The 24422-nt window shown below is 38.5% G+C and overlaps 1 protein-coding gene and 1 long non-coding RNA gene across 2 annotated transcripts in view; one reads left to right on the forward strand and one right to left on the reverse strand.

Annotated features, from left to right (window-relative positions):
* Window positions 1-19: 19 nt before the first annotated feature.
* BTG3 (BTG anti-proliferation factor 3) lies at window positions 20-21236 on the reverse strand. The gene is made up of 5 exons (XM_058731779.1): window positions 21010-21236; window positions 17482-17660; window positions 12745-12882; window positions 7034-7241; window positions 20-691 (listed from the first exon to the last, which is right to left on the reverse strand). Exons 2-5 carry the CDS (start codon window positions 17652-17654, stop codon window positions 452-454), a joined length of 759 nt encoding a protein of 252 aa, XP_058587762.1. The 5' UTR covers window positions 17655-17660; window positions 21010-21236; the 3' UTR covers window positions 20-451.
* A 132-nt stretch (window positions 21237-21368) lies between these two features.
* LOC131512718 (uncharacterized) overlaps window positions 21369-24422 on the forward strand; it is a 61090-nt gene continuing 58036 nt past the window's right edge. The window contains exon 1 of the long non-coding RNA XR_009262267.1: window positions 21369-21477. This is a non-coding gene — a long non-coding RNA (uncharacterized LOC131512718). The remainder of the gene's footprint in view (window positions 21478-24422) is intronic.

Consider the following 24422-nt stretch of genomic DNA (forward strand, 5'->3'; position numbering starts at 1 on the left):
AAAGAAGCACACATCATCATGCCTCAAACTACTTTTTATTTGCAACTACATGATTTCACGCAATTCTTCTAAACAATGACATAAAATAGATTTCCTTGTGTATAAATAACTTACATATTCTCCATAAATGCTCAAAGGTGCTAGAACAGATCGTCTGCTGCTACAGTGTTCTCATATCCAACAGAGTTGATGCACAATATATAAATACTCAAGTCCAATATTAAAAACTCAGGCACTTGACTAACTTTAATAAAGTTTCTCAAACTATATCAATATATCTAAAGTGCATATATATTTTTTTAAGAAAGATTATTATCAATAACTTTTCTATAAAAATAAGTTTGACGGTTTGGCCCATCTAACTTTACTACTATATGAATATGAACTTTTAATATGTGGTCAAGCTTATTCTACCTTCTCTCAACACTGACACCAACAGAATCAAAAGCAGCTAGTGAGGTGCTAACATGTGAGGATTAATCCAGTGATTCCGGTCACAATGCATTCCAGGAGGAGGTACCCATGTTACTGGAATTGGGCGATACGGTTTATTCTTTCTTCCCTGATTTGGATAACCAAATGGAATAGGAGGAGGGTAGTGATTCTGATGGCCATTCCCTCGGTACATTCCTGGCTTTTTTCTGGGCAAAGGGTGCCACATTGGAAGAGGTGGGAATATCAATTCTGAAATCTGCATGAAAGAGAAAACAGTAAGTTAATTCAGAGGAAAAATCAGTCACATTATGTAATAAACTTAGGTGAACTTCCAGATTACTCACTAAAGAAAAACAAAACCACTCACCCATACCCTACCCTTAAGTGTAGGTCTAAATAACATTCCTATGGTCAGATCTAAATATGTTAGAAATTTCATATATTGTAGGTGATTGATTAGTTTTTTCTTTTTTAATTTTTTTTTTAATGTTTATTATTTTTGAGAGAGAGAGAGACAGAGAGCAAGCAGGGAAGGGGTGGAGAGAGAGAGGGAGACACAGAATCAGAAGCAGGCTCCAGGCTCTGAGCTGTCAGCACAGAGCCCGATGTAGGGCTTGTACTCACTAACTGTGAGATCATGACCTGAGCTGCAGTTGGCCGTCCAACCAACTGAGCCACCCAGGTGCCCCTGATTAGTTTTCTTAATGAATGAAAATGAATAAAAAACACAGCACTCTAAAACAAGCAGGAAAGATCAAAACAGAATGAATGGAAGCCCGAAAGGACACATCATGTTTTAGACCAGTGGTTTCCACAGCTGGCTGTTTAATAAGAAGTCACCTAAAAAAGCTTTTAAACACAAAATATATTTATGCCCTAGTCCTGGTCTAATTGAACAATAACAATCTTTTAGGAATAGAGGCCAGGTACTCTGACCGCACTTCAGGTGATTCTGACGCAGCCAGTTTGTGTTTTGGAACTACAGTCTTAGATTATCCCCTAAGTCAAATGGGACATCAAGTCCACATTACTCAAAAAGTTATCAGCAATTTTGTACACCCCTGCTAAGAATGCTGTACCTTGTGACTATGTGTTTCTGAGTTTTCTTTTTAAAATGTTTATTCTTTTTGAGGGAGAGAGAAGAGAGAAAGAAAGTGAGAGGGAGAGAAAGAGAGCACACGGGGAAGAGAGAATCCCCAGAAGGCTCTGCACTGATCAGATGAGGGGCTTGAATCCACAAATCATGGGATCATGACTGAGCCGAAATCAGGAGTGGGATGCTTAACCAACTGAGCCACCCAGGTGCCCCTGAATTCTCTGATTTCTAATCTGTTCCTCTTAGTACAGGTATTTTAAAACTTATAGTCTGTATACAATTACATTCATGTGATAGAAAATACAAAAGGTATAAAAGCATATACATGGAAAGTCCCTCTTTATCTGATTACTGGCTACCCAATTACCCTTTAGAGGCAACTTACACTATTTTTTTTGTGTATACCCTTAGAATTAATCCATGCATATAATAGTTAGGCATACATCTATACACACATTTTAAAAGACATTCATATCAATACATAACGTCCTTTTTCATTATTTTACAGCTAGATGTAATGCAATGACTATGCCATAACTAAATTAACTGGTGTCCTACTGATAGAACATTTAGGCTGTTTTCAATGTTTTACTATTAAAAAACAATGCACAACAAATAAAACAATGCTTCAATGAATAACCTTAGTACAGTTAATTCCTTTTTTAATAAAAATTTTTTAACGTTTTTATTTATTTTTGAGAGAGAGAGACAGAGTACTAACAGGGGAGGGGCAGAGAGAGGGAGACAGAGTCAGAAAAGCAGGCTCCAGGCTCTGAACTGTTAGCACAGAGCCCGACACAGGGCTTGAACTTGTGAACCGCAAAATCATGACCTGAGCCAAAGTTGGATGCTTAACTGACTGAGTCACACAGGCACCCCAGTACAGTTAATTCTTGATTATATATAATAATGGGGAAATAAGGCAGAATTTAGAGTTCAAATAATTGGCCTATAAAACAAACAGAAAAATACAATGTTTTCATTTCTTTTTACACTGGGGTGCTGGTAAGGTTTTAAAACTGTCAGAAAGACGACAAAATTCTGGAGCTTACATTACCCTTTCTAGTTAATCCTAATACACCACAGGCAACCACTGTTCTGATTTCCATCACCAGAGTTTTCCGTCTGTGAACTTTAATAAAAATCAGCCAGCATGTATTCTTTGTGTATGGCAAAATTCTTTTGCTCAACCAAATGTTTTTGGGGTCCTTACATATTGTGTCTAGTATTATTAGTTCTTCCTGTTTTATTGTTGACCATTATTCTATTTTGTGAATACCTCACAATTTTTCTTCCATTCACTTGTTAATGGACATTTGGGTTGTTTTCCATTTTACTATTATGAAAAAAGCTGCTATAAACATTGTAATACATGGCTTTGTAAATATTTTCATTTCTCTAAATACTTAAGAGTATAATTGTTGGGTAATAGGGTAGATGCATATTTAACAAGTTCCAGAGTTTCCAAAGTTGTTGTACCACATTATACTCTCACCAACAGTTTATGACTAGCTACTTCACATCTTTGCCAACAGTTGGTGGTGTTAGACTTTAATTTCAGCCATTCTGGAAGCAGTGTTTCATTGTGGTTTTAATTTGCATTTCCCAGATGATAAATAAGGTTAAGCACCTTTTCATGTGTTTACTGGACATTTATATAACTTCTTTTGTACAGTGTTTACTCTCATCTTCTGTCCATTATTTTTAATTGGGTCATTTGTCTCTTATTATTGATTTATAGGAATGATTTACAAAGTATATTCTGGAAACAAATCCTTTGATGTATGTACTGAGAATATTTTGTCCCAGTCTATGCTTTGCCTATTAATTTTCTTAATGGCTTGTCTTGATGAGTAAAGATTTTTAATTTTGGTGAAGTCAAATTTATCAAGTTCTTTTCTTGTGTTTTTTCTATCCCTTGGGAGAAATCTTTGCTTATCCCAAATAATAAAGATACCTTTTTGTATTTTCTTCTAAAAGTGTCAGAGTTAGTTAGCTTTTATGTTTGGGTCTATGATCTATCTATCTCAAATTAATTTTTTTGTGTGTATCATGTCAGATAGTAGTTAGGTTCATTTCTTTCCGTAAATAGACTAACCAATTGGTTTAGTACATGTTCTTGAAGACTTTCCCCTATTGAACGGCTTTGATACTTTAGTAATAAAAAAAAAAAGACTGAACATATGTAAGTCTATTTCTGGAGTCTCTATTTTGTTCCATTAATATATTTGTGTATCTTTAAATCTACACTGTCTTTTTTTTTTTTTTTTTAAGTTTATTTATTTACCTTGAGACACAGGGAAGGGAGAGAACCATAAGCAGTCTCACCGTCAGCACAGAACCTTATGCAGGGCTTGATCCCATGGACCAGATCATGACCTGAGCTGAAATCAAGCGTCGGATGCTTAACTGACTAAGCCACTCAGGCACCAATGGCTTTATATTAGTGTAAGGCCTCTAACTTTATTCTCCTTTATAAATTTTAGAATCAATTTGTCACTTTCTAGAAAAAGGCTTGTAGGGATTTTGATTGACACTGACCTTGAATCTACAGATCAATTTGGGGAGAAATGAAAGTATTTTCACTTCTTCACACACAAAAAAATTTTTTTAATGTTTATTTGTTTTTGAGACAGAGACCCAGCATGAGCAGGGGAGGGGGCAGAGAGAGGAGATACAGAATCTGAGGCAGGCTCGAGGCTGAGCTGATAGCACAGAGCCTGACGTGGGCCTCGAACTCACAGACTGTGAGATCATGACCTAAGCCAAAGTTGGACGCTCAACCACCTAAAACCACCCAGGTACCCCATATAATCTTGACTTCTTAATTAGTAATTTCCTGGGGTATCTTTCAAAAAATGGACTTCTAAGAGAAAAAAGATCCTAACCTAGGAACTTTTTATCTTTACTTTGAAAACTCCTCTTTTAAAACCTTTCAGCAGTACCAGGTTCAAGATGAAAAAGTGAATAGGAAGAAAAGATTAAAGTGGGTCACTTGCACCAGCTTTTTACACAATAGATTATAACAGTCAAGCTTCTCTGTTAAGAAAAATTGTCAAGGAAAAATATTTTATTTTAAAAGCACACAAAAGACACTTCAATTTCCATGCCTTTGTTTAATTTTACCCTAAAAGTTTCTTAACATGGGGAGAAATAAATACAATTTAATTTAAAAGGAAAATCTAAAAATTAAAGGTCAATTTACTTGTAAAAAATCTGCAGCAATCAGTTCAATTTAAGACTTACTTTCTTGATTTGTTGAGTAACAATAAAATTCTGAGTATGAAAATTGCCATGTGTGAATGAATTCCAGGCAATTTAACAACAGTAATTTGGAGAATATATCATACATACTCTTTTACACTGCTTTAAGTTGTTTTTTAAAAGTGCATGTTATCTTACAATATGCATATATAGATATATCCCTAAAAATATGATAATCATCAGACCTAATTTCCCTCACAAGCCTAGGAAGGATAATTCAACAACTGAAAACACAAAACAAAACAAAACAAAGCAAAACAAAACCCCAGAGAAATAAAAGACTAAGGTATACTGAAAGTATGTTCATTATATAAATGTATGGTGAATGTAAAGATTTAGTTTCTCATACTTAAAACACTAATTTCTTACTCATTAGGCTGAAATTCTCATTGTAGCCCAAATCCTACACTCCATATGTTGGATATGTTTCATCACGTCTAATTAATAAGGTGAAATTAATAAAAATAGGTACATTTTTAAATAAACTCAGGGGTGCCTGGGTGGCTCAGTTGTTAAGTGTCTGATTTTGGCTCAGGTTATGGTCTCATGGTTAATGAATTTGAGCCCTTCATCGGGCTCTTTGCTGTCACCACAGAGCCTGCTTTGGATCCTTTGTCCCCTCTCTCTCTCTGTCCCTCCCCAGCTCATTCTGTCTCTCAAAATAGATTAAAAAACTTAAAAAAACAACCCTCAAAATAGGAAAAAAGTACAAATAAGGCTCAACTGAATAGATTTCTTAACATTTTTTGACTTATCTTTTCTGTTGAAGACTATTATTGTATTAAAAGTGTGTGTGTATATATATATGTATATATATATGTGTGTATATTAAGAGTATATTAAGTAGATTAAATAGCAGTTAGGTTCATTTTTTTCCATATAGACCATCCAGTTGTTTTAGTACCAGTTCTTGAAGACTTTCCCTACTGAACTGCTTATATATATTTATATATATGTAATATATATATTTCATTCACTCATTTATTCATTCATTCATTCATTCATTCAGAGAGGGAGTGCCTGTGAGCAGGAGAGGGACAGAGAGAATCCTAAGCAGGCTCCATGCCCAGTGCAGAGCCTGATATGGGGCCATGACCTCAGCCAAAATCAATAGTTGGACCTACTGAGCCACCCAGGCACTCCAAGAATTTTTAAAAGTATGTTAAACATTCTTTGGTGTGTGGGGTATAAATAATAAATAAGTGGACAAATTTGTAAGTGCGTGCCTGGCAGCTATGTAACTCTTCCACTGTTGTAAGTAAAGGAGATATTGTTTTGACTTGAGTGAAAAATTAACTCCTGTATTATTCAGTGAAGTTTCTCTTTAATCGTGGGGAGAATAAAGTTAAACCCAATGGTATTAATCAGAAGTGCTGAAGGCTACAAAAAATGAATACCTATTTTTTAATACAATAAGGATTTTTAAAATACCAGGAATGTTTTATCACCACGGTTTTTTTCTATTCTTTGCCACATTTTTTAAAATGTTTGTTTATTTTTGAGAGTGAGCGAGAGTGCAAGCAAGAGCAGGGAGGGGCAAAGAGAGAGAGAAAGACAGAGAACCTGAAGCAGACTCTGAGCTGTCAGTGTAGAGCCCGATGTGGGGCTCAAACTCACAGACTATGAATTCATGACCTGAGCTGAAACAGAGAGTCAGAAACTTAATCAACTGAACCACCCAGGGGCCTCTCTTTGACACACCTTTTAAAATATACTTATTCTAGGAGCTCCTGGGTGGCTCAGCTAGTTGAGTGTTCAACTCTCGATTTTGGCTCAGGTCATGATTTCAAAGTTGTGAGATCCAGCCCTGAGTTGGGCTCTGCACTGGATGAGGAGCTGGCTTAAGATTCTCAGTCTCTCCTTCTGCCCCTCTCCCCCGTTCGCTTGCTCTCTCAAGTCAAAAATTAAATATATATATATTAAATTTAAAAAATCAAATTAAAATTTAAAAATACATAAATTTTTATGAATATATTGTTAAAATTAAAAATATATATTCATCCTAAAAAATAAATAGAATGTTTTTATCCTACTTATTGAGTAGTAGTAAAGCAGACCCTTGATAAAGTGACTCAGGATGTCTACTTACATCTCAGAGGAGCAGCTTCCTTTAGTGTACAAAAGCAAGAACCGGGATTCAAAATCTCAAATCAGAAACCCCAAACATGAGCAGGACTACCTGGAATGACATGGCAAGCCCTGCTCATCACCTTTAATAGAGAGCTGATCCATGGTTACCTGGTACACAGGACTTGGGGTTGTAGTCACCGAACTGGGTTTCACTTCTACTTCCTTACTTGTTTCTTCATCTGAAGAAGAGGATCCTGAATGATAATCAGAGGTAACTTTATCAAGGGCCCTAGTAACTTTCTTGGAGATTTCATCCTTGTTCTCATCCTCATTTTCAAAGCTGGCAACAATGAATGCATTGTTTTTCTCTCCATACCTAAAAATTAAAAAAACAAATTCACACACCTTGAAGCACTATCAACAAAAGCAAGAAACTGTCCATAAAAACAATTAAACAGGCTTGGACATGCCATTGGTCCAAAGCAAAGAAGGAACACTCCCAGAACTTAACCCTACGTAACCCACCTACAGGCCAACAGGTCGGCCATGATTTTCTACTTCTGGCGTACTTACGTGCAAATAATAAGTGATTCTATTCTCTTCAATTTTCTTTCCCACTGCCTCCTAACAAAAATAGTTGTTTAAAATATCTATGAGAAATTCACTGTTTTGATTACATTTTTGTATGTACCATTAACCTGGCTTATATAGTAAGATTTTCTAATGTATTTTTAGCTGACTACTATAATATAGATACTAGTGATTCAAGTCACAAATCAACTGGACATTTCCTTTGAGATTTACTTTACCATTATTAAATTAAAAGAGGGTCTGAGTTGCCTATATCCACACTGACAAAAATGAGAACTGAGACAACTGGAAAACAAACACTACTGTTGAGGAAAATAAAGGGGTTTTGCTTGAATTATATTGCTTACCAGGAAAACTTCTCATCTTAATTTTTTGAAAAAAGTAAAATGAGCCTTTTAATTCTGCCAAACTATTTTTAAAGCCTTGAGCTAAGAAAAATAATTGGCATATGTAACTTTGGCTGTTGATTACTAAAAAAAAGGGGGGAGGGGGGCGCATGGGCAGTTCAGTCAGTTAAAGCATCCAACTTTGGCTCAGGTCATGATCTCACAGTTTGTGGGTTTGAGCCCTGCATGGGGTTCTGTACTGGTAGCTCGGAGCCTGGAGCCTGCTTTGGATTCTGTGTCTCCCTCTCTCTGTGCCTCCCCTGCTTGTGCTCTGTCTTGTTCTGTGTCTCTCAAAAATAAATAAATGTTAAAAAAAAAAAAAAAAACAGAAAAAAGAAAAGGAAAATAAATTCTGCAATGAGGGAAAATAACATAAAGAACAGTAAAACCAGTAGTTTTTATGGAGCATAGGAGAAACCCACAAATTTATTTACGTAGACTATACAGCATATACACTATTAAACTATTTCTAGTAAGTGTTAAGGACAAAGGAAATGGGATTGTTAAGCAGTTCTTATACAACATATGATTAAAGTTAGAAAGACAAAGTGATTTTAAGCTTAAAAAAACAAAAACAACCTTGACAGAAAAACAGGGTTTATTTTAACTATGTAAATTAATTTCATTTTGAGATAACCCTTATCTCAAATTATTTCTGAATCAGGATACGTACAATAAGTAAAAGGCCAAACTGCAATAAAGCCTTTGAAAGTTTTACAGAAATCATGCAGTCTCACAGGTGAGTTCTATTTCTTTAGATAGCTGTGCTGTCTTTCATTCTCACACAGGCTGAAAGGGGGCCATAATGCTACCTAATATGGGACATAACTTCCTTTTCTATTCTTTTCCAGTTTACTTCATAAAAAGAATTGCTAGATGGTGGAAAGAGCACTGAACATGTTTCTGGTTCTGGCTCTTCCACTAACTAGCTCTGTAACAAGGGGCAAGTCATTTAACATGTCTAGGCCTTGGTTTTCTGTCTGTTAGGCAAGAAAGCTGAGAGCTGACTGGGTACTGGTTGGTTTTCAGCTAGTGATTCTCTGGTATAAGATGCCTGAGAAGCTGGGCAAATTTTTCACAACACAGAATTCCTGTACTATAATTTCAAGTTTAAAACTATAATATAGTTTTAGCAATGGAAATTTACCTCTCCGTCCTGCCCATATATTAAAGACTTAACACATTTCAATACAAAGCTTAATTCATGTTAATAATGTCAGCAATATTAACAAGGGGCTTAGGCCAACCTTCAGTTTTTGCCCATTAATGGAGTCAAAATTCAAGTAAAACAGAAAGGCAGGCAATTTGAGAAAAATCCCTGCCTCTGTAGAAACTGAAACCTAAATCAAGGGCAGACATCTAATGAAGGATCAGCTAGTTCAATTAGGTTCTGCATCTTTCCCTCTGTAGTATTTTGGGTATGAGGGTTCTCATATTAAATGAAGCTGTTGATTATTTTAACATCAGAGTGTGCAGTTAATGCCTTACAATTAGTAACGGACAACTTTTAAACTTTCCATTTTTCAACCACATGCTGCTAAATATTAAGTCCATTTAGTTAATTTGAAACGTTAATAGTGTCTAATGCTCTAGATCAGGAAAAGGATAATAGAAATTCTAAAAAAAAAAAAAGGTATAGAATGTTGAGTGGATAATAAAGCTGCCACCCATTCGCAGGCATTCTCTTTGTAGGAAGGATCCATTATCTATTTTGTATCTCCTCACATAGTTCATTAAACAATAACCTTTTAACTACATCAACACTCCTTGCACACTTCCAATATTTTATACTGATGGAATAACTCAGTCATACTATGAAAAATGTTCTTTTTGAGTGCATTTCAATTTTTTCATAACTTTAGTCTCTAGTGTACCAATGAGTTATTATTAATGACTCAGATATTTGTTCTATTATATAACTGCTAGATCAGCTTTAATTTTCAGAATGTTTATCTCTATAGTTTTGGTCCCAAAGTACTAATCAATATTGCAATCTCCTCTATTAACTTAGAGCAATCACCTCTACTCAATCACTAGCACATCTTTCTTTTTGGAGTTCTGTTATCACATAATGAAGATGACTTCTTTTTGTTGTTGTTGTTATTTATTTATTTTGACAGAAATAGAGAGGGGCAGAGAGAGAAAATCCCAAGCAGGTTCTGTGCTGCTAGCGCAGAGCACATCATGGGGCTTGAACCCACAAAACTGTGAGATCATGACCTGAGCCGAAACCAAGAGTTGGACGCTTAACCTACCAAGCCACCCAGGTGCCCTTGAGGGTGACTTCTATTAGCTGTGAAAAAATATCACATCACAGTCAATTGTTGGCAAAATTTTACTTGTATGTAAAATTATTATAAAGCTACTGAATGCAAAGATTTTCTTATATTAATAACATGAAGGAACAATAATTTTTCATTATCTGGCATTATTAAGCAATGAAGTATCCACCTAAGTAGAATAGCTATTTAGAGTTTTCATCTTCAGGTGCCAAGATTTAGTTAAGTCATTTCAAATAAATATGTCCAAAATGTTTATACAATTATCCAACCTTTTTTTAAAATTTTAAAAAATATTTATTTGAGGGGCAGGGAGAGCACAAGCAGGGGAGGGGCAGGGAGAGGGAGACACAGAATCTGAAGCAAGCTCCAAGCTTTGAGCTGTGAATACAGAGCCTGATGCGGGGCTCGAACTCATAAACCTCAAGATCATGACCGAAGCTGAGGTCAGATGCTTAACTGACTGAGCCAGCCAGGAGTCCCTACAATTATCCAAATTCTTAAACACATCTTTGGACATAGAAACATTTCCCTAATGACTCAAGATCATTATATTAAATAATACTCATTATTTGATTGGGTGATAATACATTTGTGCCAACTCTTTAGCTTTTTTGCTCCTGTCTCCACATTAAGACTACATGGTATTTTTTTTTTGGTAGTTTTATAACTACATGAAAAAGCCCCTTTCCAACACTGCTTATAATTTTTATGGCTGAAAACCTATGTAACCAACTAAAAGAACTGTGTGTTAAATAAGAGTCAGGATCTAAGTGCAGGCCTAATAAAAAAGTAAGCAATTCAATATAGTCACTTTGTGATAACTATTTTCTTGTATACTAAGGTCCTCAGCAGGGGTTCAGTGGCCAAAGTCTATAAAGTCTCACCTTGGCTTAAGGAGTCCTTAATTAGTCCCAGAATCTAAAAATGTTTGACCTTCTTGGACCACAACTTGAGATGTCTTGCTCTCCTTTTTTCTGAGAAGAAGTGTTGAAGAATCTAGTACCTAAGTTTCCCACAGAATAAGCTGATAACAGCAGCTTTTACCAAATAACTCCACTGTGGTCCAGAATAATTTGGTGGAAGAATTACCATGTATTTTTGGCATGACATGTCATCATCTTTACTTTTATTGTTGAAGATCAGATCAAATTCCATAGTCCACCTTTGGAATATATTATGGTTGCATCAAAAAGTATCTCTACTATAGTCAACAGGTGAAGTGCACTTAAAACCAAAGAGAAACACCTTAAAGGAACAGCTGTAGGAAATCACTCACAGGGATTCCAAGAATTTACTCATCCTATTTTCTTCCTGCATGGAAATGTCCTTCCCACTTTGTCACCTAGTCAACTGCATCCTTCTCCACCCAGCTCACATATCACTCAGCAGAGTACTGCCCAGCAGAGGCAGTAACGTTCTCTTTGTGCCACCAACTCCTGCATTTTATACATATATCTATTATAGTATAAATCACCCTGTTGTAATCTGCTTGTTCTTTCTTCTCCCTTATTACACTTTGAACAACCTGATAGCAGAATGCTACTTTCATTTTTTTAAAACCCCAAAACTAAGAATGCCTGGTCCACAATAAATGCTTTTAGAATGAATGGAATTCAATTAAATATCATACCTAACACTCACCTGTGTATAATTCTGCTCATTAGAAGAGTAGAAATAATCTCCGTTATAAAAACAAAACCATGAAAATATTACTTGGTCACTTAAAAACCAAAAAGAGAGAGGGAGGCAAGAGTAGAAACAAACAGAATCCCCCCGCCCCAGTTATTATTATTACTTTTTAAATGTTTATTTATTTATTTGGAGAGAGAGGGAGGGGAGGGCAGAGAGAGAGAGAGAGAGAGAGAGAGAGAGAGAGTTAGAGAGAATCCCAAGCAGACACTGTGCTGCCAGCACACAGCCGGATGCAGGGTTTGAACTCATGAACCGTGAGGTCATGACCTGAGCCAAAACCAAGCTTAACCAACTGAGCCACCCAGGCACCCCAACCAAAAGTTATTATCCAGTACTATTTGGAATTATTTTCTTATCTGAAGACGGGAAAGACATGCACACCACCAATGAAAGAAAATAATTGACCTATAGGAGTCGAGCTATCTAAATTCTGCTTTTTGGTGTATAATAAACTTCTTGGTAGAACCATAAAAACCCTGCCCAATCAGTTTTTAAGTTTCTTAAATTTTTTTTTTTTAATCTTTATGTACTTTTTTGAGAGAGAGACAGTGTGAGCAGGGGAGGTGCAGAGAGAGGGAGATACAGAATCCGAAACAGGCTCCAGGCTCTGAGCTGTCAGTACAGAGCCCAACACGGGGACTGAACTCACAGACTGCAAGATCATGACCTGAGCAAAAGTCGGATGCCTAACCAACTGAGCCACCCAGGTGCCCCAAGTTTTTAGCTGTAAGTAAGTTTAAGCTGTAAGTTTCTTTAGCTGTAAAACAGGAATGTAACCAGCCCTTCACCTTCAGATTACTTTACAAAATTAACAACTGAGAAAGCAAAAACCTGGCCATAAAGATACACAGGCAGGCAATACCTGAGAGAATTTCATAAAATCAGTTCCAGCATGGTAACCTCCCAGCTGGCACACTCAAGAACTTACCGACAGCACACCTCACATGGATCCACCCACAGAGTGAGTTCCTTTGGCAAGCCTAGATCACTGTACAAGATGCAGCTGTTCTCACAGGCTTTCAGGACATCAGGATCAACTCTCTGAAACTTATTGACACGAATGCATCTACAACAAAGTAGAATAATGTTAATAGCTTTAATTGAACCTTAATCATAAACTTCATTATATTACTAGTATTTGCCAATGTGAATTTAAAACAAACAAACCCTGGCGGAGAATGCTGGAGCATATGTATCCTAAGTAGATAATAAATGCGAACTAAAGGCAAAGAGGAAGCATCAACAAGACTACTCAGCCTGGTGGAAAGAGGAGGGCTTCTGTGCGAGCCCAGAGAAATCTGAAGAACTGGCTCTACCTCATTTTAGCCAGAAACTACTCAATCTCACAAGTCCATGAAATGAGCAAGGAGTATTAAAGTTGCATGAAATTACTTAGAGCTCTAAAGGTAGTATTAATAGGCCAAGTTACTATATAACAAAATCTCCACAACTAACAAAAGACCTTAACCAATGTTTAAAATATTTTCAAATTCTTGTGATTTGATCATTTTCTTGCTTATACATCCCAGATAATTAAGTGTTAAGAAACACCTATCATTGTTCTAAAATAAAGAATCAGTCTAAGACACAACTATTCATATCACATAGTTAAGATTAAAATACAATCCAAAGTATTATTGGCTTATCTCATTTATTTGTTACCAAAGGGTTTTCATAAAAAAAAAAAAAAATTGTCAAAAAAACTGAAAAAAAATTTTTTTCTGAAAAAAAATTTTAAACCACTATAGCCTCTGTTCCATTTTTTAAACCTAAGAAATACCACCTCTACCTAATGGAATGCTCAAAGATGGCTCCCAGGATGAACGCAAAAATACATACTAATTTAAGCATTTTGATTATGTAACAGAAATGGTGGGTACAATAAAAGTATTTACTGCCTACAACTAAGAAATCAATCATGAGAACCCAGGTTTTAGTACCAGTCCCAGCACTTATTTATTGGGTGAATTCCGATTAAGTCATTTCACTTCTTCCTCAGATCCAAAGTTCTAAAATATGGAACATACAAGTTTGCTGAAAAATAGTAATTATACCATTAAATAAAACAATATGAATAGAAAAACATGCTATTTAAAGTTTTAAAAATTATTTTATTAGTTGATTTCAATTTTCATTTAGAACAGTGAAAAAATTCTCATTAACAGTGAATACAGATTTCTAAATAATTCTTTCTCAAAGTTTACTATAAAATGGACAGTTTACTAGATGCTTCGCATGTATTAATTCTTCTAATTTTCATATTATTCTGTAAGTTAGATACCACTTCCCACTGTAAGAAAAAAAGGTGGCAGAGTCTGAGTATTTTGCCCAACATCACAACTAGAAAGTGGTGAATTCAAGGGTCAAATCTGGACAAGACTCTAAAATCTCTTTTATTAAATACCCTATTCTGTCTGTACTAATCTTAACATCACCATTAACAAGTAAGCAATTCAGAGTGAAAAAATTATTTTATGCAGGTAAGATGCTATTTGTTCCTTTATTTAAGATGGTCCTATGTTTACAAATTGTAGTGCTGTGTAAGTTGATTCAAAAGCCTCATGTGCCCTAGGATCAAAAGCAGTTATAGGTAAGATAGATGTTAGATGTATGTGTTTTTGTTATCTACAGTAAGGATGATGTAGACTCTAAGCTTAAAAAATATATATGTAAATAAAGATGCTTAGAGACTCTGCTTCAACAAAATTTGCATACCTTACATATTTTTGTGCTGTTTTTTTAAACTCTTTATACTGTGACTACTCATCCATTAGCCAGTCTTCAAAAACAAGATTTTAAAAGTTGCATAAAAATAGTCTATCATTGGGGCGCCTGGGTGGCGCAGTCGGTTAAGCGTCCGACTTCAGCCAGGTCACGATCTCGCGGTCCGTGAGTTCGAGCCCCGCGTCAGGCTCTGGGCTGATGGCTCGGAGCCTGGAGCCTGTTTCCGATTCTGTGTCTCCCTCTCTCTCTGCCCCTGCCCCGTTCATGCTTTGTCTCTCTCTGTCCCAAAAATAAATAAAAAACGTTGAAAAAAAAAATTAAAAAAAAAAAAAAAAAATAGGGGCGCCTGGGTGGCTCAGTCGGTTGAGCGCTGACTTCGGCTCAGGTCACGATCTCGCGGTCCGTGAGTTCGAGCCCCGCATCGGGCCCCTGTGCTGACAGCTCAGAGCCCGGAGCCTGTTTCGGATTCTGTGTCTCCCTCTCTCTGACCCTCCCCCATTCATGCTCTGTCTCTCTCTGTCTCAAAAATAAATAAACGTTAAAAAAAAAAAAAAAAATTTTTTTAAAAAAATTAAAAAAAAAAAAATAGTCTATCATTTACTTAATGTTGACAGTTATTTCCAATTTTTTGCAATTATAAAGAAACATCCATATTCATACATATTTATCTGCATTTCTGATTATACTTCTGGAAGAGATTTTTAGGAGACTTACTGTTCAAAGAGTAGGAGTATTTTTACAGATCTTGATAATATTGCCAAATTGCCCTATAAACGCCTCTTATTTGTATATACTGTGGAGAAACTATTTTAATTTATAAACACTTTAGAAGAAAATGAACACTTACAACCTACTCTATGGATTCAAGACTCTTACTGGTTAATCCTATATTCTATTCATTTTTATAATAGTAACAACCCACCATTAAGTCTAATAGTTTTCTACTTCAAAGACAGCTTCAAAATGACTCAATAATGATACTTCTGATCATATGCCAATTTAATCCTGTTTAGCTAATTTTTTTTCCTCAAGTTTTTAGAATTAATGGAAATGAAACTGTACACTGTCTGACCTTTAAGCATTTACTTGACAGTGTCTCCTTTTTCAGTAATAGTAAAAGTTGTCTTGGCACTTCCAAAAAAGTCTTTGTCCAATGTCAATTACATCAGTGTAAAAGCCTCAACAGCTCTAACTTAAAAAAGCTGTTCACTCTATCAGATATGAAGATGTGCAGAAAAAAATTAAGAGAATCAAGCAAGAAGATAAAAAAATATACTGAGTCTGCTTTATATAGAACATCCACATTTCTACTTTAATTCGCCACATTTTCCAATTTACTAGGAAATAAAATGAAGAGGAAAATACATCAATAAATTTGATTCTTTTCTTTTCAATAGAATACATGCTCACCTGTGGCTTCTAGGAAATGAGAACTAAACAAATCATATTTTCACTTCCCTTGTAGATTCCCTGAATAGTCTTGCACTTGCTACAGCTCAGCAAATGAAATGAAGTCCTTTTTACATCAAAGCACAGAAGTGCTGATGGGGGCAGCAATATGCATAAATAAAAGCATTTCTGTAGTCACACTGTTTTATTTTTTTGTGGCCACCTCCACAAATGGGGCACGGTTTGACAGCTGAGTTCATTTAGTAGAATCTAGGTTCTCAATACAGTGGTCCAGGGAATTAGCATGCCAGGACATGTTTGCAGGAGCCTGCTCTTTAAGCTAAAAATGTAACTTTTTTTTTTAAGGTTTACTTATTTCTGAGAGAGAAAGTTCTAGCAGGGGAGGGGCAGAGAGAGAAGGAGACACAAAATCTGAAGCAGGCTCCAGGCTCTGAGCTGTCAGCACAGAGTCTGAAGTGGGGCTTGAACTCATGAACTGTGAGATCATGAACTGAGCCGAAGTCAGATGCTTAACCAACTGAGCCACCTAGGCGCCCCTAAAAATGTAACTTATAAACCAGAGTACAACAGATAGCTGCAAGTGAGAGTTATTTTCCCTCTCAGAGACAAGGCAGTGGTTAAACTGTGGTATGCAGAAGCCCTAAAGAATTTAGGGTCAGTGAGACCTGACTTTAAAACGCAGAGCTATGGGGCGCCTGGGTGGCTCAGTCGGTTAAGCAGCCGACTTCGGCTCAGGTCATGATCTCGCGGTCCGTGAGTTTGAGCCCCGCATCGGGCTCTGTGCTGACAGCTCAGAGCCTGGAGCCTGTTTCAGATTCTGTGTGTCTCCCTCTCTCTCTCTGCCCCTCCCCTGTTCATGCTCTGTCTCTCTCTGTCTCAAAAATAAATAAACGTTAAAAAAAAAAATTAAAAAAATAAATAAATAAATAAATAAATGAAACGCAGAGCTAATATTTACCAGTTGTAGAGCATAACAAATTATCTTCATCAATAAAAGTTATAGTGGTTTCTACCGTAAAGAATTATGCATAGTATAAATGCAATTATTCTTGTGTCAAAATGCATTAGGTGTCTAATACTCAGTTCTCTTTTGCCATAAAACTTTTATTTTTTCCAAAAATGTGTAACACGTAATTCACTTGTAGAAACAAAGAAACTCATTTCTCTCAACTCTTACCGTGTCCATTTATGGATAGGTTTTAAGGATCTTCTAGAATTGTGAAAACCCTCAAGTACCTGACATAAAGAAATCCACTCAAGCAGAAACCAAACTACAATCACAAGACTAACTCCCATAAGCCAACAGTATTGGCCTCCCAAGTCCAGACAGTGGGACACCAACAACAAATACTTGTATTTTAAAATGTGTAAGGAAAAAAAATACCAAAGTCACCCCAGAGTTCTGTATTTTGCAGATAAACTGTGAAAGAAATGGACTGGATACCCCCTCAGTCCTCTGGCCTTGCACTCATTTCAGGTGCTATCAGCCTCTCCACTTAGTCCAATGCAACTGTCCAATTTAATCCTTTACCTGTAGGCCTGTCCTTTTGATGGTTTTTCTGGATACCAGTGATTTTTATATTTTTCTTGAAGTATAAGAGTCAATTTCTCAGCAAACCTCTCAACTGCCTCTTTTTTCAACTTATCATGTTTTCGAACTAGCCTTGTGAAAAAGAAGACAACAGCAGCAATTTCGTTCTTCATCTTTCCCTGCAAAGATAAAACAGTTTTTCTCAAAAAACGGAACATAAAAACTGGAAGATAAAGCTCTGCAAAATACCCCTCCTCCACAGCTTCCCTTCTTTTATCTTCTGTTTCATTGGCTCAGATCTGGAAGAGGGAAAATAACCACTAATTTATACCATAAAGACCTTATAATAATACTATCTAAAAACCGTATCACTTAGCTTTGTGAAGTTCAATAAAGAGAGCACACCAAATTGCTCCTGTTGGCTAAAATAAATCAGAAATAGTATATACTTTTTACTAAATTTGTCAACATTTAGCTACAATAACTTAAGTTTAAAATTTTGTGAAATAATTTGAACTTTAAAACACAAGTCCACTTTGAAAGCCAGCACTGTATAGCTACTATAGGAAACACTGGCAATTCCTAAAAACATTAGACAGAATTATCATAAGACCAATCAATTCTACACTCATAGCTATATATACCCAAAAGAAATGAAAACCTACTTCTACACAAAAACGTGTACACAAGTGTCAATATTAGCATTATTCCTAACAGCCAAAAAGTGGAAGCACTCAAATGTTCAACTGATGGACATTTGTCAACTGATGGACAAATAAATGTGGTATATACATGCAACGGAATATTATTCAGCAACAAAAAGAAGAATGGCATGATATACTGATACATGCTACAACACAGGTGAAGCTCAAACACACTGTGTTAAGGGAAAGAAGGCAGTTACAAGAGACCAAACATTGTATGACTTCATTTATAGGAGTTTTCCAGAATATGCAAATCTACATAGACAAAAAGTAGGTTGGTGGTCTAGGGGCAGGAGTGATAGGGGAAAGGAGGAAAGATGTCAATGAGTACAGGGTTTCCTTGTAGGGTGAAGAAAATGTCCTAAATTGATTGTGGTGATGGCTGCACAACTTTGTGAATATACTAAAACTAATGAACTGTAGATTTTAAATGTGTATGTTGTATGCTAGGTGAATCCTATTTGAACAAAGCTGTTACACATAAAGAAAAAATTCAGCAATGAGTTTCTATTATAAGCATTCTTTCAGGAACAGAAATATATTTGCCTAAAAGATATGACCAAAAATAGTGGCTCTATCAAAACATATTTAAGAGAGCAGAAATTCAGGGTCATCTACAGAAAAATCAAACTAAAAGAAATAATCAGAGATGTAGCTGCATTCTGGAACTGCCTCAAGACTCTTTAAATGGCAGATCTGATTTATCGATTAATCCATAAAGGCAAAAACCTTGTCCTGGGATTGTTTCGATGTATATTCTGGCTTTACACGATGAGCTCATTCATTTGGCTGCTGGAAGTAACTTGGAGTTATTCACATGCTGCATTTACCAAGCAGTATCACCCTTTCCAGAGCCAATTATTAAAGACATACAGCGTCTGCTATATTTAGTATAAAAACCAACTAGCCAACTGATAGTTTTTGTGTTCTCACACGTTTGTTTTCTCACACCTCTTAAAATCCCTCTTCATAATATGATTCCTTTACTCCTTGTGCAAATTCAAACAAGGGATCTCACTGTGAAAGAAATTCTAGTTATCTGAGAAGTGTGCTGGCAGCCATACCCACTCTGATCCTGGATGGGAAGACACCCAAACCTTTCTCCTGGAACCACAGAATGCCAGCTACCAGACAACAGGTACTAGGTTGCATATAAGAGCTTGCAGGTACACACAATCTCTGCCTTCTGCAACTGCTGTGAGGCGTACTCCTAAAAAAATGTTGAGCCATTTCCACTTCATAAGGCTGTATTTATATTCCACCGCGTTATGATGGAAAAGATAGCCCACTGCAATTTAATATACGGTTTGAGATGAAAGTTGCTTGTTGATGGAACTACGTTAGCTTCCATCTCACCAAAGAAAACAAGGAACCACACTAAAGTACTGAATCCTTAACTAGATCATTCTTCTCATTCATTAAATTTGTCTACTATGTTCTACATATCTGAGTTCAGGGTTTTGTTCTCATTTTTGTTTTGTTCTGTTTCCTATCAAAAATTTAAAAAAAAAAAAAGGAAGGAAAGAACCACTTAGTGGTTGCTATTGGTTGTAACACAGGATGAGTCATATGGAATTACTTTTTTTTTTTTCGGTTTGAAGGAATGATGCCTGGAATAGCAGAAAAATTAACCCACTCCCACCAGTTAGAATTCTGGGAGTACCAAAAGGTAAACGAGGTAGTTATAAAGTCAGAGAAGGAGAAACTGGAAGCAAGCAGGTCCAGTAAGACCAAAGGCGTCTTAAGTAGCCGCAATTCCTCCACCCACACCGCGAGCGAAAAGCTCCCATTTTAAATATCGCACGGTGACGTCATCCTGGGACGTAGTCACCGCGGCGGCGGCTCAAGTTCTACTTTGTTCCACAGGCTCCTCCGCTCACAGCGGCGTGCACAAAATCCAAAGGAAAACCAAGCTCAGCCTTCCAGGAGTTTATAACTTTGCACTTTTCCCTGTGTTGTAACGAAAGGCTAATCGCAACCGTTTCTAGAAACAAATATTCCTGATAGACATTCCCAAGGTTGAGGAAGCGGGGATCCCGGCCGTGGGGGTGAGGAGCCCTTGACCAGCCTCCGCGGCGTTACAAAGCGGGCTCCGGGCGAGGAGGAGAGACAGGATTTCCCACGGGGCCGGGACTCGGACTTTTTAAGCCATCAAAAACCTGCTGCTAAGCACTCACGCTTGGGTTTTAAGAGTGCTAGGTGAGTAGGCATCAAACATCTCCACCCACTCTGGAAAGAACGGCCTGCGAGCGCGTCCAACTTCTGCAATCGCGGTTTTCCCCGAGTTAAGCGGGGGAAGGGCCCTGGAGCCCCATTCCCCTCCTCCCCCGCAAACAGCCTCGCGGGGTGCGTCTTCCCGTTCGCCCGGCGGTCCGCGGCCGCCGGCCAGGTTCCAGCCTCCGGGGGGCCCTGGGTTCCAGGACGGCGCTCCCCTCAGGCGCGACCCCCCGGACAGCAAGCCGGGTCCCCGGCTTGGGAAAACGCACGGACGCGGAAGGGCGGTGGGAAGGAGCAAGGCTGTCGCCCACCCCGAGCGGAGGGTAACGCGCGGTGGAAACGTGGCAGGAGCCTCGAGGCGGCGTCTCCTCAGTCCCCATCCCGCCGAGGGTCGTGCGGAAACCCTCTCGGGCCGCCCCCCTCGGTCCACAGTCCTTCCTTCTTGCCGAGCAGGGCCGATGCAATCCGGTTCGATCCCACACTCCTCCCCCTTCCCTGGCGCGCCGCCCGCCGCGAGCCTTCGACGTGGCCTCTGGTCGCCGGGACCACCCTCCTCCCGGCGCCCTCGGCTCCACCATGTCCGCCTCCCCCGTCCCGGTCTCCTTACCGCCGCCGCCCTGGGGCCGCAGATTTGGCGACCCCGACCGTGTCCGGGCGGGGAACCGAGGGCGCCGCCTCAGCGGGCCGGCGCTCGGCGGTAGCGAGCGCAGCTAGCCTAGTCCGGAGCGTGTGGCTCCCGCGTCGTCGGGCGGCCGAGCGCGCGCTGAGAGGGCGGGCGGACAGGAGAGCGCGCGCGCGCGAGCGAGCGCAGCCTTGAGGCGACGCGCGGGGGGCTCGCGGCCCGGAAGAGAGGAGGGGCGATGACCCGGGAAAGGGTTGGCGCCGCGCGGGACCGGCTCGCGCGCCTTAGGGGGCGGGGGCGGAGGAGCCGGAGGGGGGGGAAAGGGGGGGAGGGGGGCGGGGCTTCGCCTAGAGCCCGACCCTGAGACCCCAGCCGCGCGACGCGCTGACAGACCCACTGGTCCGACGGCGAGGCCCACAGCACCTCATGCTTCCATCCTGCGTTGAGATCACGGTGAGGGCCGAACCGACCCCCGCCCGCCCTGCCTGTTGCGTCGCCATCGGGGGTAGCGCCTGAACCAACGCTTCCCCCTCTTGTGTTTCCTTGCCAACCTGCCCCCTAACAATCTGGGGCCATGAGTTCTAGACCCAGCAGCTCTGCTTCAGCTCTTCTTGAGAGGTGGGGTGGCGACCCGTATCAGATGGAAGGAAGACTTTGCATTTGTGGACTGATCCTCGTCTTTGGGGTAATTTCAGGCACGTCAACTGTGCAGCCGCTCTGTGATATTTTAGGTTATTTGTTTAGAACCCCTAGTTGGGCCCTTCCCTGGCCAGGCCAGTGGTTCCTTCAGAACAGGGACTACCTCCTGTAGGCCGGTGTACCTGCCTGGCACTGAGTACAGTGTCTTGCACAAGGAACGGGCTCCAGGGATGTCAGCCAAATGAATGAAACCTTGGGAGCCCGAGCTTTCTATTTCTGAGACACTTCTACTCAAGGGCTTCCCAAACACAGAGCTTAATCTCAGCAAATACAAATGTGGAGAAGGTACATTTTAAAGTTCTGAAGAAAAGGAGGAGCATCTCTCCGATCTTTTTACATTGAATTGGCACCATGTTATTAGGTTTGCGAAAGTACTTTAATACATCAGACTAGAAAAATACAAGGTGCTTCTTTTAAAAATTACTACTGAAAGAGAGCCAGTTTTCACTGTTTCCAGCTAAAACATGTAAATTGCTCAAGCCCTGATTGTTCAAGTTGTAGATGGACCAGATTCTTCACTGCCTTCTGGGCCTGAGAGCATGTTTTCAACCCTATTCTATAAATATTTTATTTTTTATTACTGATACTGGTGATTCAAGATTCAAAGCACTTTTTTTTTATTATTAGGCAATTCTAAAGCCAATACAATAAGCTTTTATTTGTTAAAAAAAATTATACTGTTCTATCTATGTCGATTTAAAGAGGATACTGATATTTACACCCTGGACTGTTCTAGCAGATAGGAGAGTGTTTCCATCATTCTAAACTCTTAACAATCTGATTGAGGCTATTTTACTGATTAAGGCTTTTATCTCTGCAATTTCATAAAATAGCTACAAATACTCAGAATTTGTCCAGAAATTTCTATAGTTTGAGATTAGTATTTTGTGTGATGTTTATAAATCTGTGACCCACATGGTCCAGTCTTAGATCAGGACCATATTCAAAATACACAGGCAAATATCTGAGGTATAATTTTGAAATAATTCTTTAAAAATTCTCATAGCCTGAACACTGTGAAGCAGATAAATAACAAACAACATATCTTAAACATATCTCTTTTTTCTCTCATCTTGTGTTCTCGCACAAGATAGCTGCTTGTATTGTATTTCAAAATGTGCCCTACTGTTGTTCTCCAGCCCAGGGTGTGTGCTTTAGATCTTTTCCCCCAGCTCTCTTTCTTCCTGATTCTGAATGCCAAAAGCCCAAAAGAATTGGTCATGTTACATGGGAGGACCCTCTTTAGGAGTCTGGAAGAGGGAAGCAGAGCTAATACAATTATCCATTAATAAGTACTTTTTCTTTCACAGTTGATTCCTTTCCGTAGTTAACTCTAATGCTCAGTAATACTGTGTGTTAATAGGTATAATAGTTTTAGTACAAGTATTTTTTGTTTTTGTTTTTTAGTTTAAATCTAAGTTAACATATAGTATAATAATCATTTCAGGAATAGAATTTAGTGATTCATCACTTATATATAACACCCAGTGCTCATCCCATCAAGTGTCTTCCTTAATGCCCCTCACCCATTTAGCCCATTCCCTCACCCAACACCCTGCCAGCAACCCTCAGTTTGTTCTCTATATTTAAGAGTCTCTTATGGTTTGTCTCCCTCTCTGTTTTTATCTTATTTTTGTTTCCCTTCCCTTATGTTCATTTGTTTTATTTCTTAAATTCCACATATGAGTGAAATCATATGGTATTTATCTTTCTCTGACTTATTTCGCTTAGCATAATACACTTTAGTTCCATCCACGTTGTTGCAAATGGCAAGATTTCAGTCTTTTTGATCGTCAAGTAATATTCCATTGTGTAAATATATCACATCTTCTTTATACATTCATCAGTGGACCTTTGGGCCCTTTCCATACTTCAGCTATTGTCAATAGTGCTGCTATAAATATTGGGGTGCATGTGCCCCTTTGAATCAGCACTCCTGTATCCTTTGGATAAATATCTAGTAGTGCAATTGCTGGGTCATAGGGTAGTTCTATTTTTAATTTTTTGATGAACCTCCATATTGTTTCCCAGAGTGACTATACCAGTTTGCATTCCCACCAGCAGTGCAAAAGGGTTCCTCTTTCTCTGCATCCTTGCCAACATCTGCCGTTGCCTGAGTTCATTTTAGCCTTTCTGATAGGTGTGAGATGGTATCTCATTGCGGTTTTGATTTGTATTTCCCTGATGATGAGCAATGTTGAGCATGTTTTCATGGGTCTGTTAGCCATCTGGATGTCTTCTTTGGAAAAGTGTCTATTCATGTCTTTTGCCAATTTCTTCACTGGATTATTTGTTTTTTGGGTGTTGAATTTGATAAGTTCTTTATAGATTTTGGATACTAACCCTTTATCTGATACATCATTTGCAAAAATCTTCTCCCATTCCGTCGGTTACCTTTTAGTTTTGCTGATTGTTTCCTTCGCTGTGCAGAAGCTTTTTATTTTGATGAGGTGCCAGTAGTTCATTTTTGCTTTTGTTTCCCTTGCCTCTGGAGACATGTCAAGTAAGAAGTTTGCTGCAGACCAGGTCAAAGAGGTTGTTTCCTGTTTTCTTCTCTAGGATTTTGATGGTGTCCTGTCTTACGTTTAGGTCTTTCATCCATTTTGAGTTTATTTTTGTGTATGGTGTAAGAAAGGGGTCCAGGTTCATTCTTCTGCATGTCGCTCTTATTTTTTCTGTTAAGTAGGCTTCATGCCCAG

The sequence above is a fragment of the Neofelis nebulosa genome, chromosome 5 (genome assembly GCF_028018385.1).
Source record: "Neofelis nebulosa isolate mNeoNeb1 chromosome 5, mNeoNeb1.pri, whole genome shotgun sequence".
In the NCBI taxonomy this organism is placed as follows: Eukaryota; Metazoa; Chordata; class Mammalia; order Carnivora; family Felidae; genus Neofelis; species Neofelis nebulosa.

Excerpts from the sequence above, each read along its gene's own strand:
- BTG3 (XM_058731779.1), bottom strand. The coding sequence starts at position 17,654 with ATGAAGAACGAAATTGCTGCTGTTGTCTTCTTTTTCACAAGGCTAGTT. Across the intron at positions 12,883-17,481 it reads TCAAAAGGACAGGCCTACAG|ATGCATTCGTGTCAATAAGT; the intron begins GTAAAGGATTAA and ends ACTTTGTTGTAG. Across the intron at positions 7,242-12,744 it reads CCATGTGAGGTGTGCTGTCG|GTATGGAGAGAAAAACAATG; the intron begins GTAAGTTCTTGA and ends TTTAATTTTTAG.